An 18,441-nucleotide genomic window follows, 5' to 3' on the forward strand; every position below is an offset into this window, starting at 1 on the left:
CCACTACCCACCCCCCCAACTGCTTGATTCTTGTGAGTCTCTCTTTGTGTGCTCAAAGGTTCTTTTTCTTCCCCCTAGTGGTTTTTAATTGGCAATACATCATACAAAGTCAGTGCTGCCAGTTCGTTTTTCTTCAGTGGTGTGTTCGTCGGAGTGATCTCTTTTGGCCAGCTCTCAGATCGTTTTGGGAGGAGAAAAGTCTATCTCACAGGTAATCAGTTGCAGCCATAACAAAACAAATGCAGGGAAATGTCAATGTCTTGTTACTCCTTCAGGATCTGTCTCTGAAGAGCCTATGGCAAATTTTCAAGTTCTGTAGAAATCTGATGCTTTGTGCTGAGTTTTGCAGGAGGGGGTTGCTTTTTCTTTCAGTACATACAAGGGACCCAAGTTTAAGACAAGAACTTCCTATTTGGGTGTTCAGCACATCTCTGAGAGGTCTGAGAAGTATTTCGGCACCCAGTTTGAGTAGGTGATCCCACTGTAGGTGCTTAATCTTAAAAAAATGGGTCTACTTGTGGTCATGATCTCCAAATGTTTCACAAACTCCCAACTGTTTTTTACTTTCCACTTGGCTATCTAGACTCCTAAAAGTTCCAGGTGTGAGTTTGTCATTGCATCTTCAGTCATTTATTTATTGTTGGATGTTTGTCATCCAAGCTGAGTTTTAAAATTCACAGACTTGTTGTCTGGGAATTTCATGCACTACACCTGTGTGTGGAAGAAAAAAATGTATATACTATTAAATCAATCAGTACTCTATTTTTTCAGAAACCCTGAAATACTGTTTTTTTAAAAGCCATGTGTTGACTTGGTGCTGCCAAAGATTGATGTTCAGGGTTGACCTTTTACATTGAAAGTGCTTAGTAGCTACAGAACAGATTGCAATGCAGGCTTCTAAGGATGAGAGAGAAGCTGTAGTCGTAGCCTGTGCAGTCCTTGGTTTCTCTGCTCAGACTGCTAACAGATAGAAGGGCTGTGCAAAGCTTCAGTAGCTGATTCAATTCAGAGGAGATTTAGCAGCCAAATCTCCGCATCCAAATCGAATTGGGAGACCCATTAAAAGGTCTGAATCGATTCAGAAGCCTCAGGAGAGATTCAGCCATAGATACAGGCAGCAGTCCTTGCAGACATTGGACATGGCTGTCTCCAGCTGGTAAGTCTGTTGTGGTGGGCAGAGAGAGGAGGGAAGGAGTGGGGGGCGGGGGGCAGATCAACGCCCCCACAGCGAGGGAGGGATTGGGGCTGGAACAAGCTGCCCAGCTGGGGTGGGAGAGCATGGGACTTGGAGAGGGGGCCATCCACCACTGCACACCACTGGTCTGGGAGCTGCTTTTCTGGTGGCTTCTCCAGCAACTCCTGCCACTGGTCTGGGAGGGCATGGGAGCGGGCGTGTGCCCCTGGATCTGTGCAGAGCGGGCTGGGTCAGGCTTCACTTTGGGTAGCTAGTCCCAGCTGCCTGCCACCAGGCTGCACTCCACAGGGCAAGTGAAGCCAGGGCTGCACTCCATGCGGCTAGCCCCAGCCGCAGCCCAGAGTGCAGCCTTGGGTTCACCTGCCCCACAGAGTGCAGTGGAGCGGGGACTGAGGGGGGACTGCACCCTGCCACTGGTCCTGCCCCAACCTGAGTGCACACACCTGCCCCTATGCCTTGCCGCTGCTGGCCCAGTTGGGGTGGGGTGAAGCTGCGGCTTGTTTAGGAGGGGCAGGGAGGCTGGAACGGCTTCTGCCACTGTGCACCGTTTGTCTGAGGTGGTGCAGCAGCACTGTCCCATGCCTCCCCGCCCGAGCTGGGCAAGCGGCGGGAGGGCATAACCCCTGCTCCCAGCACCTTCTGCCGCCCACCCGGAGTGCAGCCCAGCCCAGCCTGCCCTGCACAGATCCAGGGGCACACACCCGCTCCCATGCCATCCTGGACAGGTGGCAAGAGCTGCTGGAGGAGTCACCAGAAGAGCAGCTCCTGGACTGGCGGCGCACAGTGGCAGAAGCCCCACTCCCTGAGTCCTGCGCCCCCCCCACCCCCGCCTGAGCAGCTTGTCCCAGCCTTAAATCCTCCCTTGCTGTGGGGACATTGATCTGCCCCCACCACCCCATGCCCCTTCCCTCCCCTCTCCACTCACCACAACAGATTTACCAGCTGAAGGCAGCTGCATCCAGCATGGTGGAGGACTGCTGCCTATTTAGTCTATGGCCGAATCTTTGAATCAGCGCAGAATCTCCGGATCCAAACTGGCCAAATCAAATCAGGACAGTGATTCAAATCACTGTCCCACCGAATCTGAATTCAAAGCAACTGCTTGTTGCTTCGCACAGGCCTAACAGGCATAGTGTCATGTGATGGTGAGTTTTATGAAGAGAAAAACTGCCCACAGTGAACTAGGCAAGAGTGTTTAGTACAATGAATCCTGTATAGAAGACCTCCTTTTTCAGCATTCCCCTTTATGATCTTGACTTCAAGTACTTACTCCTTTTCTCCCCTGTCACCTCAACTGGCTTTTTTGTGGATCAAGGATGTGATTGCTTAGGACAGGGTTTCACTCAGTGTCAAGTAATGCTTGTGATAAAATTTTGTTGTTCTCATTCAGGTATTATTTTCTGAAATGCATTTTTGTGCTTTTGTCTTCCAGGCTTTGCCCTCGACATCGTCTTTGCCATTGCAAATGGATTCTCTCCCTCATATGAATTCTTTGCAGTCTCTCGCTTCCTGGTGGGAGTGATGAATGGAGGGATGTCACTTGTGGCCTTTGTTCTGCTGAATGAATGTGTGGGCACAGCCTACTGGGCCTTAGCAGGTATGGCTTTGGCTGCAGCATCTTTATAAAAAACTCTGGTGATAGATTACACGTATGCATTTGTACCTGGAAATGCCAAAGTGAACATTGCATTTGAAGATTTAACTTTGCGTTCTTGTACACATACATGACCATGTGTATGTGTACAGAAGTTGCTTTGTTCACCATCTAAAGCACATTATTGCCATGACTTAACAGAAGTGCACAGCTTTACAGCACTTGTAACAATGGCTAATTTAAAGCACTTGTATGCATTTTTAATGAAGTATTAAATTTACAATCTGTGAATCGATGAAGTGCTGTATTTTACAGGACTTTAGCAACCTACAGCACTTTAAATAACTTCTGTACACCAGTCAAATTTCTAAGCGGTGGAGAAATCTCAGGAGACTGCAGAGTGCCTTCTGCCTGGAAAGTGCAGGGAGGCTGTAACTTTTATAGTGCTATAAAAGTGCTGTTAATTACAGTAATGTAAAAACTTGCAAGGAGCACTTCTCTACACATACACGGTCTTTCATGTACCTTTTTCGTGTACCTCTGTTTCGTGTATCTTTTTGGATTGGCTAACCATAAGGAAATCTGGGACATCCAGGACATTCATCCAGGATGCTGGCCCCACCCCCCGTTCCCTCCACCCCTGCGCTTTCAGAAGTCAGTGGGGGCAAGGCAGTATGTCGGGCTTGTAGTGGTGCCTGGCTGCCCACCTGCAAGGTGCTCCATGCCACTCCCAACTCCTGGCCAGACTGGTCCCCATACCCTTGCATTTCCAGGACACCCGTTATAATTCTCAACAGCCGGCCAGGACTGGCCTTTGAAATTCAGGACTGTTCCAGCTAAACCAGGACATGTGGTCACCCTACCAGGACATGTCGTCACCCTATTTTTTTAGAAGACCATAACCAGTGACTTGGGGCCCTTTATATCCCTGCCGCACTCAAACTGAACAACCACCAATGCACATTATCTGCAATAACTTTCCTTTCCACACTACACAGCTAACCTATACCAGTGTGGGTGTGTGTGTGTGATACTGAATGCCTTTGCTTAAAATTTTGCATCCTGGAATACACTTCTCAAGGGCCACTGCCTGCCAAATTTCAGTTCTTCTATGCCTGTCTGTTCTCAAAAAGCAATTGTGAGAGTGTTTACATAATGGGGAAAGAATTGCTTTTTTCATCCACTAGCCTCATCTCAAAAACAGTTAAGCTAATTTTGCCATAATGCTAATAAGTCTAATAATTTATAATGGGACCATTTAGATACCCTTTCAGTATAAATGTTGTTGGTACTTAAGCTATCATACAGTACAGTGCATGCAAATTACAGTGCTCCAAGGCCAGAACTTGACACTTAGTCCTTGACTATGGCCAAAGCAGTGTTAGACTGAGAATATACTGACAGTTTTAAAGCATAATATATCATGTGCCATGAGGATTGCATATAGGTTTTATGTAGTTGAAAATGTTAGCTTTCCAGTGACACTTAGCATTTATTTTCATGTGTGGGAAGTTGTGATGTACCAGCTGAGGTTATAAGGCCTAATGGTTTCTAGTGTTTTGAAATTGCTAGATAAAAAATGCTCTTAGAAAGGCTAAGTAATTATTATTTATATTGCTTTTTTCCTTTTGTTTTTTTCCTCTTTTTGTATCAATTTAAATACAACTTGTTGCACAGTTTTGAAATGTTTTATCCCTGACATTGGATCAGGTAACCCTTTCTGTCTATATTTCCTAATGTGTTGCTTTCCTAACAAAGTCTTAATCTGATTGACTGCACATAGTGAAGAAGAACAACATTATAGAATGGCTGGTAACATTTCTCTCTTTGTTTCCCCTATGTTTCCAATATGTTAGGATCGATTGGTGGCCTGTTCTTTGCAGTGGGAATTGCCCAATATGCTTTATTAGGGTACTTCATCCGTTCTTGGAGGACTCTAGCCATTGTGGTTAACTTGGAGGGAACAGTAGTCTTTCTTCTATCTCTGTAAGTTATTTTTTAAAGCTGTTTCACTGAATTTCATCAAAAGAATGAGAATTGAGGGGAAAAATAGGGTAAAGATTTCTTTAAGGATAAAGTAGAGTAGTTTGTGAAGGTCATGGTAACTTTCCCTAAACTCCACTCAACATCATGTTTCCCTTAAACAGCAATGCTGCAAACTTAACTACATATAATCTTAACGCTTTCACTATGCAGGATAGTAAAAATCTTAGTACGCTATTTAAGAACAGTTTGTTGTGTACTTGTGATTGTCTTTGACTTTCTTCTGGTGTACACATAATACTACCAAATGTTACATATGTACATCTACTGTTATGGATGAATATGTGGTTACATAACCACATGTTATATTTCACCTAGTTTCAAATGTACTTACAAGTGAAAATTTGGCAGTTTTGAGGGGGAAGGAAGTTTTAATCACTGTTTACACTTTTTTGCGGGGGGTTTCCCAACCTCTGTTTATCTTAACTCACTAACATTACTCATTTTGAATCCTAAGAAACGGTGATTAAAGACTCACTGCACACTCTCATGCAGTTGAGGTGTGAGAATTCATAAAGTAGGTCTCAGTGAGAGATCCTAGGGGCTCTTCCCTCAGAAAAAAGCTGACTTGACATTTTTGATGCTTCTAAAGTTAAAAGAAAAGAAAAACCTAAGCAGTTATTTGAAAAGAATAGTCCAGCACTTTCAGCACTTTGTCTTCAGAACGTATAAAAAAAATTTGCTCTCTCAACTTCAAAACTCTGCTCTACAGTGAGTGCAATTTCCCTACCAAATTCCAACCCCTTCAGTTATTTCATACTGTACATAAAAGGTGAAAGAATCTTTTATTATGTGCAGAGAAAATAAAGATGTTCTCTTCCAAAGACTTTTTTATGCAAAGGCTGCTGAATCACTTTTGCTCAAAATCATAAATAAACAAACAAACAAAAATTAAAAAGCCTCTGAGCAGAAATCAAACCTGAAAACCACCTGCTAAAATATGAAAGTTTTTCAGAAAGTCATGAGCAAGTGGAAACAGTTTTAAGAGGCTTTTGTAAGCAGGGTTGGGGTTGCAGATCTACCAACCAGATGCTGTCTCAGGACTGAGAACAGAGCCTTTGTGCAGCTGCTGCTTACAGCCTGCACGTCAATTTGGAACAGTGTTGGGAGTGGGTCAGAAGATAACCTGAGGTTGGTAAATGAAAGTTGTTAGAAGCAGCAGCTGTCTGTGTACTGTAGATTTTCAGTAATGCCGTATCACATCCTGAATTCTGAAATTTCCCTGACATTAAATAGTGTTAACTTCAAGTGCTATTTTAATATACAGTGCAAAGTTTTGCAAATTAGAAACCCATGTAACTGTAAAACTCTCATTTCTCACCGTGCCATGTTAGATCTTGAAAATTCAGGTAATGCTATTTGAAAAAAAATGTTGTGTTGTATTGAAACATCTTTCATTTTTTATTCCAGATAGGCAAGTCCAGTCTTCAAGAATAGTGGGTCCCTAAGATTACCAATGAACTCTCTCTCCGTTTCAGATTCATTCCTGAATCCCCCCGCTGGTTGTATTCACAAGGCCGACTGAATGAAGCAGAAGATGCCCTCTACCTCATTGCAAAGAGGAACTGCAAGCAGAAGTGTACTTTTTCATTAAAGCTCCCAGCTGACAGGAACCACAGAGAGGCTGGAAGTTTTTTGGACCTATTCCGATACAGGATCCTCTTGGGACGCACTTTAATCATGATGTTCATCTGGTACTTGCAGTCCCATTTTAGGCCCAGCTCTTGCAAGTGCAACTGCTGCTGCTGCTTAAAGTCTTTGAATAGCCAAATCATCATGCATACCATGCTTTGGCTCATTATTTATTATGAGGGGCATTTTACATGGAAGAGGTTCTTTGGTTCTTACCTTTTGCTTATTCTTAACCTGAAGTCATTTTAATAATCTAGGCCTAAGGTAGTTTATTTTTGCATATCTGTGGGGCTTTTTATCTAAGAATCTCAAAATAACTGAGCACTACCTTCTCTTCCAAGGCTGCTGAGATTAGCCATGCTGCCCTTGCTCTTTGGATCAGGATTGTATAGGTGTTTTTTCTTTATTGGGCTCTTGGTGTCCAAGTTATTGGGTCCGTGTGGACACTGAGCCAGTTCTATTTTAGTGTTGTAATGTCCTGGATATAGATAGATCTGCTGAGGGAGCTGCTTTAAAAAAATTACCGTATTGAGCTTTTTTTTTTTCTTCAAGATGCTTAAAGCCCTTTACAAAGCTCCTGATCTTGCAGAGATTTACCCACATACTTAAAATGAAGCATGGGTTTGTTTCTACAGAGTCTAAGTTAAAGTTGGGTAAGATCATATTTTTCAAATAGAGAAACTGAGACCCTGAGGAATTAAGTGTCTTATTGGCACAGTCAGGAATGAATTCCTGTTTCCTGTACTAGTCAGTGCTTTGTCTTCATTTTTAAATTAACAGCTATTTTGTGATAGTGTCAAGACAGGTGTTTGTCTTGGTTAAAAATAGGGTGGATTGCTCTTAAAATCAATGGTTTAAAGCAGGGCTGGTCAAGCTGTGGACTGCACATGGCATATAGGGCGTTAATGTGTAGCCTGCAGGCCCCCATCTGGGCAGCACTCCCCCTTCTGCTCCAGCAAGACAACTGCTACTGCTGCCACCATGGTCTTCGGGCTCCGTGGGGTGAGGAAGTGCCTCTGGCACAGTAGGGAGGCCTGCACAGCATATAGCCTCCAGCACACATGGTATGCAGCCCCCAGCCCTTCTGAAGGTGCACAGCCCCAATTTTAAAGAATCATTTTAAACTGATTTGAGGCAGCAAGCCAGAAGCTTCGATTCAAGTAATTATTTTTAATCTTGTTTTATGTATGTGCTTGTAGTTATAGTCCAAAAGAAATGCTGTTGGAGCAGCAAGGCAGACACCGTTGTCCATAAATCCACTAAGCTTCATGTTTTTCACTGACTTTTGCTTTTAAGTTTGGTGGTACTTCTTGCTGGTTGAGAGAATATGCTATGTATATGCATGTAAGCAAGCAAATATATAACGTAAAGTACATGTTACATGTAACCAATAGGCTGTTGGGCAGAAACATGGAAGGGTCCTCCCTCCCCTCCTTGGTTTTTGCCTTGCTACATTTTTGGGACTTCCTAGAATCATACAACAGTAAGGCTGGAAGAGACTGCAGGTCTAGTCTAGCCACCTGCTCAAGGCAAGATTGTCTGTAACTAAGCCATCCTAGTCAAGTGTTTGTCTAACTTGTTCTTAAAATTGTCCAAGGATGGAGATTCCATAACTTCCCTGGGTAGCCTGTTCCAGTGATTGACCACTCTCATAGTGAGAAATTTCTTCCTAAGCTCCAACCTAAATTTCCCTTGCTGCAATTTAAGACAGTTGTTGCTTGTTCTTTCCCCTGCAGCCACAGAGAATAGTCTGTCTCCATCCTCTGTATAACCACCCTCCAGGTATTTGAAGACTACTATTAAATCCCCCTTCAGTGTTCTCTTCTCCAGAATAAATAACCCTAGGTGTTTCAGCCTTTCCCCCAAGTCATGTTTCCCAAGTTTCTAATCATTTTTGTCACGCTCCATGTGGCTTTTTCTAATCTTTCGTGAAGCGAGGGAACCAAAAGTGAGCACGGACATATGCTCAGGTACACACACATGAAGTTGCATGCCTACCTATCTGGAGTGCAGCCTATTCTACATGCTCAGTAGCCATGTGGGTGCTTGTGCATCCATATCACACACAGACTAAGATTGTTAACTGTGTGTAAGTGCCAAACAACTAAGTGTAATATGAAATAGGATTGTGCCCTTTGTGTGGTATTTAAAAGATCCACTTTTACTATATTAAGCTACCAAATCTTGAACACTTTTTAGCAGATGTGAAACAATATGAAGGAGGTAGAACAGGGAGCTTATCCCAGAAATAGGGAACAGCATGGAAGAACGCCTAGAGATAGGCAGGAGAAAGAAACAAAAGGAACAAGAAGACTGAATTGTAGGTATAACATTTGAGAAAATAAAGGTGGGACATGTAATTGGTTATAATACTGTGCTGAGCTGAGAATGCAAACATGGGCATCTAGAACTTGGGATTGGAAGTTGAAGAGCGATAGGAAGGAATCAACTGGACTGAAGTGATGGGCTAGGAAGCTAGCTGCTGAATAGTGGGAAGAGCTGTAGGTCATGAGTGGGAAGTGCTGTAGCAAAGCTTAGTCAGGATCCCAGGGTCAGAACTGCAGGAAACCTACTGATTATATTTGAGGTGGATTAGCAAAACTCTTTAGGAACTTTATCCAGTCCCTGCTCACATCATCTGCACAAACTGGTGGCACTAGACCTTCCTCACTGTGTTGGTAAGGGATGCTGGCACTGGCAGGTGGCTGCTCATTCAGGATTACTGCTGTATGACACTTTCCCCCCTGCACCTGCTGTCTTTAGTCAGTAGCAGAAACAGCTTTCCAAAGATGTGTGTTTGGCTTTGTGCACTTAGGTTACCATGTGTTCTGCTGCCACCTAGAAATGGGACATGGTTCAGCTAGAGCTTGAATACTGAGGTTCACATTAGGATGGTAATTTTGGTTATATTTGTCAATTAAGGGAAAAAATGCATTTTTATATTAGTGGAAAACTTGGAGCGTAGTGTAGTGACTGTTTGCGTTGCTATTCTAAAATTTGCATACAGAGCAGAAGACTTCAGATGTCCAAATGCAAAGGCATGAAGACATAAAGTTCATTTACTGAGGAAAGGATAAATGAGATTGTCATTTGTGTATTTCTGGAAAGAAACCAGCTGCTTACCACTGCAGCAGTCCAATGAAAAATGCCAGTGGATGGTTACAGGGAATGAGAGACAATGGACAATGGAGGAATGAATAAAATGGGAGGAGTTTAAAAATGACAAGAGGACAAACAATTAAATGTTTGGATCAAAGGCTTATAGAAACTTGGGAGTGAAAGGGGTATACAGAACTTGGAACTGGAAAGTCATATGTCTTGTTAGTTTCATCAAGCCAAATACCGTGTCTTTCACGCTTATACTGTGGTTGAGTTAGTAAGGCGCTAAATAGCTTAATAAGTCTTAAATGTAATTCGATCTTCATATAAAGAAAATAGTATGTCAGAGATTGGGTTTGTGCCAAAAAAAATAATTCTGCTTCGTATAAAACATCAATAGTGTGTTTTAAGAGCCTATGCCTCCTCTGTAAACAGCAAGAAGTGACTATACTAGATGTGTTAAGTTGAAGTAGACTGATATGACTAAGTGATCTTGCAGGGGAAATCTAATAGTCTTACACTTGATTTCTTTTCTCTTTTCCTTACCCACCTACAGGTTTGTGTGCAGCTTGGTTTACTATGGTCTCACCCTCAATGCAGGTGACTTAGGTGGAAGTATTTATACCAACTTGGCCTTATCTGGTCTCATAGAGATACCTGCCTACCCAATCTGCATCTACTTGATTAACCAAAAGTGGTGAGTAGTGAATACCATGAAATCCAACTTACTTTTTCGCAAAGATATATTTCCTGAATACAAATTCAGTCCTCAGTGGGCATGTCTACACGAGACACTATGTTGTGGTAGCAATGAATTATGGTGACACAGCATTGGTGGGCACTCACTGTGATGCCGCCATGACTGTGTGGTAGGGTCAGAAACAACTTGTGCACCACTGGGACTGTGTAGTACCAGCAAGTACTAAATGATTGCGCAGTACCAACTGCACAGTCAGGGGCATGCATCCAGCATTTAGTAATCCTTTGAAGGAACTACTAAGCATCCCAGTTCATTACGTCTTCCTTGGGGAGAACATTTTTATACAGAAAATAGTATGTGTGTAATTTTTTTACTCTTTTTTTTTTTCTCTTTTTCATTAATATAAACATAAATGGATCTTAATGGAAAAGAGAACTAGTAAATAATCATTCAGATCTAGCACACTAATGAAACTGAAGGTCCTGATAGTTCAATTGCTCTGACTCCATGCTAACACAAGATGGCACTCCTTTACACCTCTGATTTTGTGACAAAGAATCCCCTTGTTCTTTCTAAGCCAGCTCCCTGTATATTCTGTTGGAACTAAGGTGTTGTTCCTTAGGGGCATCTTCCATATTGGCATATTGTGCTGCTTAAGCTTTAGGGTGGCTGAACATTGGGTCACATATCCTGGTCCGTGCCGCACTATTCTATTCTTTTTCTCCTTCCAGTTGAAGTCATTTCAGAATCTTCTGAATAGATCACTTTCTCCCCACATTTCCTCTGAGTAGCTTCCTCTTTTCTTCCCCTCTGCTTAGTTCTGCATTCACAAACACTTGACAGCAAATTAAAAATCTGCTAATTTTCAGTGACATTTATGGAGATTTCTTTGTCAAATACTAAATGTACAATCTCATGCACTGTCTATATCATGAGAGGAATAGAAGCTTCTATTTAAAAAAAATGGAGGGTGAAAATAAAAACTTTGCAGGAGATGGCATTCAGCAATTTTAACTGGGAGTCCAGAGTGAGTTTGGGTGAATTTAGAATGCTCTGTGCTTTGAGGTCATACTAAGCCGCCTTCTTTCTGACCCATCAGGTTTGGTCGGAAGCGAACATTGGCAGCATTCCTGTTCCTGGGAGGGCTGGCCTGTCTTATTGTCATGTTTCTCCCAGAAAAGAAAGGTAACTTCTTGGGTGTTTTCTTGGATAATTTTGTAACTGTACTCTGGACCTCCATAATATCCTCTGTTTCAGGATCCAACGATTTCACAAATATATGTGAATGCAGATTTATAGCACCCATCTGGCCAATCTCCATTATGCAGCTGGAGGAACTGAAGCTTAGAAGCTTTCCTAGGGAGCTTTCCTAAGGCCTTGAATGAGTTGGTGAAAGAGTGGAATAGAACACATTTCTGTAGTCCCAGTCCTTTGCTTTTAATCACGACACCAGCCCCCTCCCATTTTTGCCTTACACTTTCTACTTAATGCCAAACAGTACTGCATACTTTTTAGGCATTGGAGCCCCACTCCTGCATTTGTCTAATGTTCCAGCAAAATTGATTCATCAATTCATCCTTCAGAAGTATGTAATTAGAGTATCTTTCAAATTGTGTATGCATCTCTGAAGGACAACTTTAAAAGCAAAAAATCCCATCGCCCTTGTCTCTTTGGCCAAGTCTTCCTTTTCCCCTTCCACACAGCTGTGCAGTATGTTCAAGAGGGGGTGTATAAACCATGTATAGTTCACAAAGCACTTTGGGAATCCTCTGAAGTGAAAAGCACAGTAGAAATGTGGAATTAAACTTATTTATACATTCAGAAAGCCATATAAGGATCCAGCATGATCTTGCTTTTCAGGTGTTCTACACAGAAGTGAAAACAGAAAATATTAAGGGGAAAAGATTTCTTCTTCCTTTGGAAAGCAAAGCACATAAATTATTTTGTAAACATACTTACATATACATAGAAAGTACCTGTCAGGATATATAAATGCCTTCAGATATCAGATGAGCTCAGCAGGATTCAAAAAAGGATTAAACATCTAGATAATGTGAATATGCCCACTGACAAGAGATGGTGGTGAATGTAACAGATAAGATTTTTTTATATGGATAGAACTACTCTAAGTTTACAGCATCTGTACAGTACCAAAGCTAATACTCTTAAAGGTGTTGCAGTGTTTGGGCACCCTTCCGCACAAAGGAATTGTAAGCTCCAAGAGAGGTATCTGGGATACCCAAACAGGACATTAGGAGAGTTAGATGCCTGAGGATGAGAGCCTTACCATCCATCTGAGTGGGAAGGCTGCCTAAACTAGATAGAACTGAAATACAAAGCAAAGGAGACGGCTTCAGAGCCTTAGCAGCTAACTGGCTAAAGATAGGCACCCACATCTCCAGCCAAGCAAGTGTTTCTTTCTACTTTGGATCCTGAACTAATCTGGGAGTTAAGTACCAAAACAGCTATGTAATTGCTTCTAGAAAACCTAGTTGTACAATAATAACACATCTGGGGTATTAGCAACTCAGGTTTAATCTCTACTTTGCTTGTTTGGGCACATGGACTTAAACCTCCATCCAACTTGAGTGCCCTAAACACTGGGATGTAGAGTTGGTCTTTGTTTGTAGCCCAATAAATATTTGTTTCAGCAGGAGAAACAGATAATCAATGAACGTGTACTTCCGACAGATATTGTCCACAAAGGAACTCTGATAGCATAACAAACTCTTCAACAGATTCCTTTCAGTTCTACTTTGTAATTGAAATAATTACTGAAAGACATTTCCATATGCTATGGATCCTTACAAAGCTCAATTTTTCTTCTTCAGACACGGGAGTGTTTGCAGTTGTGAACAGCCGTTCATTGTCTTTACTGGGAAAACTGACAATCAGTGCAGCATTTAACATTGTTTATATCTACACATCAGAACTTTATCCTACAGTAATCAGGTAATGCCAATTTACTTTACAATAGTAGTTTTCTTGCCACCTTATTACTGCCCTTTTACGTTTTTTCCTTATTAATTGTACCTTCTCGCTGAGACTTTTGCTTTAAGGAGAATGATTGTGAGTAGTCATTGAGCCTTACGGACTGAAATTCACTTAAAATTCTTCTATGTATGGATTGTTCCTTCAGAGTAGACATGCAGAACATTAAAATGTAATGTCCAGCATGCTTAGGAAAGTTGCATCTCTCTCTGCAATAATGCAGGTGAGCAATAGCAATGTTAATATTTGTATAGTAGCCACACCCAAAATTCACATGGTGCTGTATAAACATAAGGCAGCTGTGTTTAACATTCCTGGAAGTGTAGCCAGTAGTATTGTGGTTTATACGTTTAGCATGCTGCAGTCAGCAAGAGTGACATTGTTGTTTTCAAACTACTTGAGCAGCTCTGATGCTTCATCAAGTAGAGAGCAGGGGCATGCATACTTATAAGTGGGTGAATAGATGAATATAGCATGTAGATGCAGCTATACTGGGTATTTATGCCAGGTGCAGCCATCAGTGACCAGTCACTATTGTTGCTGCACCAGTGCAGTCCCTCATCTCGGAATGGTGCTGTTTTATGCCCAGTTTCAGGTAGGATTTAAAATTATCTGATCCAGATCTTAGTTTGTAGGTGGTTTGTCTGTCTGTGCTAGGACAGCTATAGTAATGAATGAAATCCCAAGTGTAAACAACACTGTGTACTATTTATTCCAGTTCTGCGATGATTTTTCCAGTAAGTTTTGTGTGCATTTTATCAGTCGGAGTCCTACGGCTAAGATTTTGCTTGTTGGCACTCTTAAACGATGCTTTAGTTCCTAATGCAAATACTGTGCTTGACACCTGCTTTTTTCTTCTTAGGAATGTTGGAATGGGTGCCTGCTCCATGTTTTCCCGAGTTGGTGGGATTATTGCTCCTTTTGTCCCTTCACTGGTTTGTCTGCACCTCCTTATTTTTTTATCTACATTCTCTTTCCCTTGACTGTGGTGTGTCAGATGATTGGAGGGATGAGGGAGACAGATTAGACTGTATAACTACAATTTAAATCAGTGCAATGTGCCAAGAAGGCTGACTGGATGATCTAATGTTTTGTGCTTCTCCATACAAGGTTAAGGACAGAGGATCTAGCCTTTATTTAGACAAAACTCCAACATCTAGTCTACTGGGTATTTTTTATCCATTTAAGGATTTGTAGAACTGGTTCACAGATTTGCAGCTTCACTACATTGAGATGCTCAGATACCACAGTGATGAGCCTGGCATAAAACTCCAGGTAGGGAAAGGGTAATAGTGAAGGATTTATCATGTCATAAAATCTCACTGCCTTGTATCTTTAGTGGTTACAGTACCTTCTGTAAATGGCTTATAGTAAAGGTGAATCTCCTCATATAAAGTGCCTCAATGCACAGTTTGGGGAGGGGGTGAGAAAATGTCCTTCTATCTTGACACTTACAGTCATCAGTTAAAGTTGGAGGTTTAACAATCCTTATTATCTTAATAAATAAAAAATGGGGCAGCCCTCTGTTGGTTTTTCTGTCACTGTACCTTGCTGTATACATGCAAATTAAAATTCATAGCCAGACACTGTAGCGTTAAGTGTTGGTGTTGGTATGGAGACCTGAGATGCTGGGAACTTCACAATAGCCCCAGAAGGGAACTTGAAACCCATAAAATCAGATTTGGGGGAAATGGTGGGCCTCTGACTCTCTGGTGGAACAAATTGGAGGAGGACCATCTACTTCACTGAAATCGTAGAGACGTACTTGTTAAAACAAAGTTTTTCAGGGACTAAGATCACCCTTAGGCATCTAAGTCTACCGAGGTATGTGATAGGTAGAATAAAATCTAAGTGAATATGTAAAATGCTAGGTAAGGACTCCTACTCTGTTAAACTATATTTTTTCTTTAATTTTCAGAAATCTGTACAGTGGTCTCTGCCATATATTGTGTTTGGAGTTACTGGCCTTCTCTCTGGGCTCCTGAGTTTATTGTTGCCAGAAACACTGAACAGCCCTTTGCTAGAGACAATATCAGACCTGCAGGTGTGCTCATATTGGAGACTCGGGGAAGAAGCCATGTCACTACAAGCACTAGATGGCTCGCAGGTATCCCAGCTTTCTGGTCAATACTTCTTCACATTTGTACTGTGTTGCTAGTAGCTGCCAACTTGAATAGGGCACCCTAACTAGGTTAGGACAGTGGTTTTCAGCTTGTGGTTGACAGGTTCCAAGAAAACTTAGGAAATGGTTCATGATCTTACCATTGGTTCTGAAATACTCTCTAGAGTATTCCTGAAATACTAGTTGGGCCAACTCAGTCCATGAAACAGTACTTAGCCAGAAGGTTGAAATCTTTTCCTTTAGGACAAAAGACCATAGCAAAGTTATCTGCCTGCTTTGCCTCTAAGCTGGATTCTTGAATTATGGTTCATGCAAAGCTAGTTTTTGAGATCATTCAAAACCTCCCCATGACCCTGGTGAAAGTTTCTCAGAAGAAATGCTAGACTTGTGATTTGTGCTGACTTTGTGATTTGTGCTGACTTTCAGTTTATTTCTGGGTTCAGTTATATAAGGGGTAGGTTCTAACTTTTATAAAGGCCTAAACTTGATTAGGGCCTAGTTTGCTCTGAGATCTGCCTCTGTCCTGATCCTAGTCACTGAGATGAATTGAAATGTTGGAGCTCATGGTCCCAAGGCTTGTCTACACAGAGATAGCAGCATGCCCTGGCTGGGATGGTCTGCAACATGCCCTGTCCACATACCCCTCTCTGATGCCTGAAGGTATGCTCCAAACCCAGAAGTTCACTGGTGACGTTACTCCAAATTTGTCCCTAGTGACAGCTTTCAGGGCCTTGAGAGCAGCCTCAGGAAGCTACCTTCAAGCCTTTCTGCCAACAGATTTACAGGCTTGAGGCATACTTGTGGGTTCAGGTAGGCTATGCATGTTTGGGCCCATCCTGGCTAGGACTCCCTATCACCATGGTGTAGGATTATAGAAGCAGGGGGGGTTTTTCCTCCCAATGAAGCTTGTTGCACTCTTGCATTTACTTTCCTTGTTAAGTAGGTTTTGTCCATCTTTCAGTCATTTCCTGAGGTGAAAGAGTTCTCTTGGACCCTGTGTTTCTGTACCTCTGCACTAGCGGGGTACGTTTTATCAAACAAAAATAAATTAACATGCTTACTTAAATACTTGATGGCTGAATCTAGAGGCTACAAAAAGTGCCAGATTGATGTCAATAGTAATATACTTAACTTCAGTGAAGTTATACCCAGGGTAGAGCCTGGCCCATTACATGTTTAATTTAAATCTTCCCATGAGAAAATGTACAGAAAATAAAAGCTGATAAACAGTCTATCTGGCAAGGCCATGGGAAGACCTAGTGCAGTTGCTGTAGGATTTACAGAAAGTGGTTGAATTTCTTGCTGTTTATACTGTATGTTATCCCTGTGGACTCCATTGTCCTTCCTTCATGACATGATGTAGTCAGTCTCCTCAAAATGGAGACTGTCTCCCTCTGATCATATTCAAGGATATGAAATTCATCTTGAATAGCATTCAGTTACAGCCCTGCTCTTCTGAGATGATCCTGAGGAATGCAAAAAAAACAGTGTTAACCCATTTTTCTTATTATTTCTTGGGTTATTGCACAGGATGTTTAAAATTCCTTTTTTGATATGTTTAACATTAATCACACATTGCTCTACCAAATACCAGCAGAGTCTGCTGTTTCATGTCAGTGAGGACAGTGATTCCCACCCCCTACCCTCCAGCCTTCCCCTGATACCACTGTATGAGGAATAGCTGTGGGGTAGATGCAGTTTATATTGGCAGAAAGTCCAGGGGAACTGGTATGTATAAGCTATGCTAGGAAAAAAAAAGACTCTAGATAGAAATTGCACGTTTATTAGAGGGATATGCTGGTTTAGCTAATACCACCAATCCACCTGAGTGGTAGGCAAGGCTTGAATGTAGCCACTCTGATCAACAAAAAATGAAGTCTTGTCACATTTTCTCTGTTAGGCTTTGAGAGAAATGGGAAATGATAGAAAAAATGACCAATGCTTTTGTTCTGGGGTGAGCAAAGTAACATGACTTGCATGATTTAGTAACACGCAAGCATCTTAATAATTCTCCTTCTCCATAGGAGCCATCATTTTTTGTTAGTGCTACAGGCTGGGAAGTTGCATATGCTGAGTGAGGGAAAATTGCTTGCAAAGGAATCATTGCAATACTATAAAGCTATTGTATTGTGTGCTGGCTAGTTATTGCTGTCACCCAGAGAGCTTTGTCTTTCTTTGATATTTTTTTTTTTTGGGGACTGGGGCATTTTGGAGTCTATGGAAGCCAACTCCTATTTATGTAACTACATGTGGCTTATTTTTTAGGTAGTAAAAATGAAGTAATTTTTCCAGGGCCACTACAGTATAAGGGACTATAACCATATTATCAAAATATAGCCTAAAAAGCAGGAACATGCCACTGCAACCTGTCAACTTGCCCGATCTTGGAAGCTAAGCAGGAATTAGTTTGGCTCAGAATGTGAATGAGTGACTTGTAGTGAGAGCCAAGGGTACTTTTGGAAGTGGTGTTAGTGATCTGGTGCTGTGGGGATGCTTTCCACTTGAGATGCTCTCAAGTATATTGTTAACCCAAACAAGGAACTTAAAATGGATCTTTATTCTTAATGTTACTCAGATTTTTGCTGCAGGGAGATGAAGAATGATATTGTCAAAATTCATGAGTGAGAATAAAGAGGTTTAAATGCAGTTCTCCTTTGACAAATGGGTTTTACAGATCTTTATTCTATCCCAAAATAGACACGTTGGTTGGCACAGAGCCTTTATGAGCTGGAACACAGTATATAAATGTATGTTTCCCCTAACCTCAGGTGCTGTAGAAGCCAAGGGTATGAAACTGCCTACCAGCACAGCTACCTCACCGTTGTCCCTTTTACAGCAGTTTCAGCTTCTGTGGCACCTCTGCTTTTCCTTGATACCTGGCACGCTGAGCTTTTTATATTCTGTGGTAGCTTAGTTGTAGTTGCTGCTCCAATTGTCCTGTTAATTTCTAAAATCTTCTGTATCCTTAGAGTCTTTCTGTCACTTGTTTAGGCATATTTTTTTAATTCTGCTGTTCTGGCCAGCTCAAGTCTTGTTGGTTTGATTGCCATGTCAAATAAGCTTGG

General features: G+C 41.8%; 1 protein-coding gene across 1 annotated transcript in view; it reads left to right on the forward strand.

The window, feature by feature from the left end:
• Positions 1-18,441, forward strand: part of SLC22A15 (solute carrier family 22 member 15) — a 34,991-nt gene that overhangs the window by 13,950 nt on the left and 2,600 nt on the right. The window contains exons 3-11 of the mRNA XM_019526668.1: positions 79-211; positions 2,628-2,792; positions 4,646-4,775; positions 6,311-6,526; positions 10,120-10,260; positions 11,363-11,448; positions 13,095-13,215; positions 14,117-14,189; positions 15,173-15,361. Of these exons, the coding sequence (XP_019382213.1) occupies positions 79-211; positions 2,628-2,792; positions 4,646-4,775; positions 6,311-6,526; positions 10,120-10,260; positions 11,363-11,448; positions 13,095-13,215; positions 14,117-14,189; positions 15,173-15,361 (1,254 nt within the window). The remainder of the gene's footprint in view (positions 1-78; positions 212-2,627; positions 2,793-4,645; positions 4,776-6,310; positions 6,527-10,119; positions 10,261-11,362; positions 11,449-13,094; positions 13,216-14,116; positions 14,190-15,172; positions 15,362-18,441) is intronic.

The sequence above is a fragment of the Gavialis gangeticus genome, unplaced genomic scaffold, assembly GCF_001723915.1.
Source record: "Gavialis gangeticus isolate Ggan-Ray unplaced genomic scaffold, GavGan_comp1, whole genome shotgun sequence".
Classification (NCBI taxonomy): Eukaryota; Metazoa; Chordata; order Crocodylia; family Gavialidae; genus Gavialis; species Gavialis gangeticus.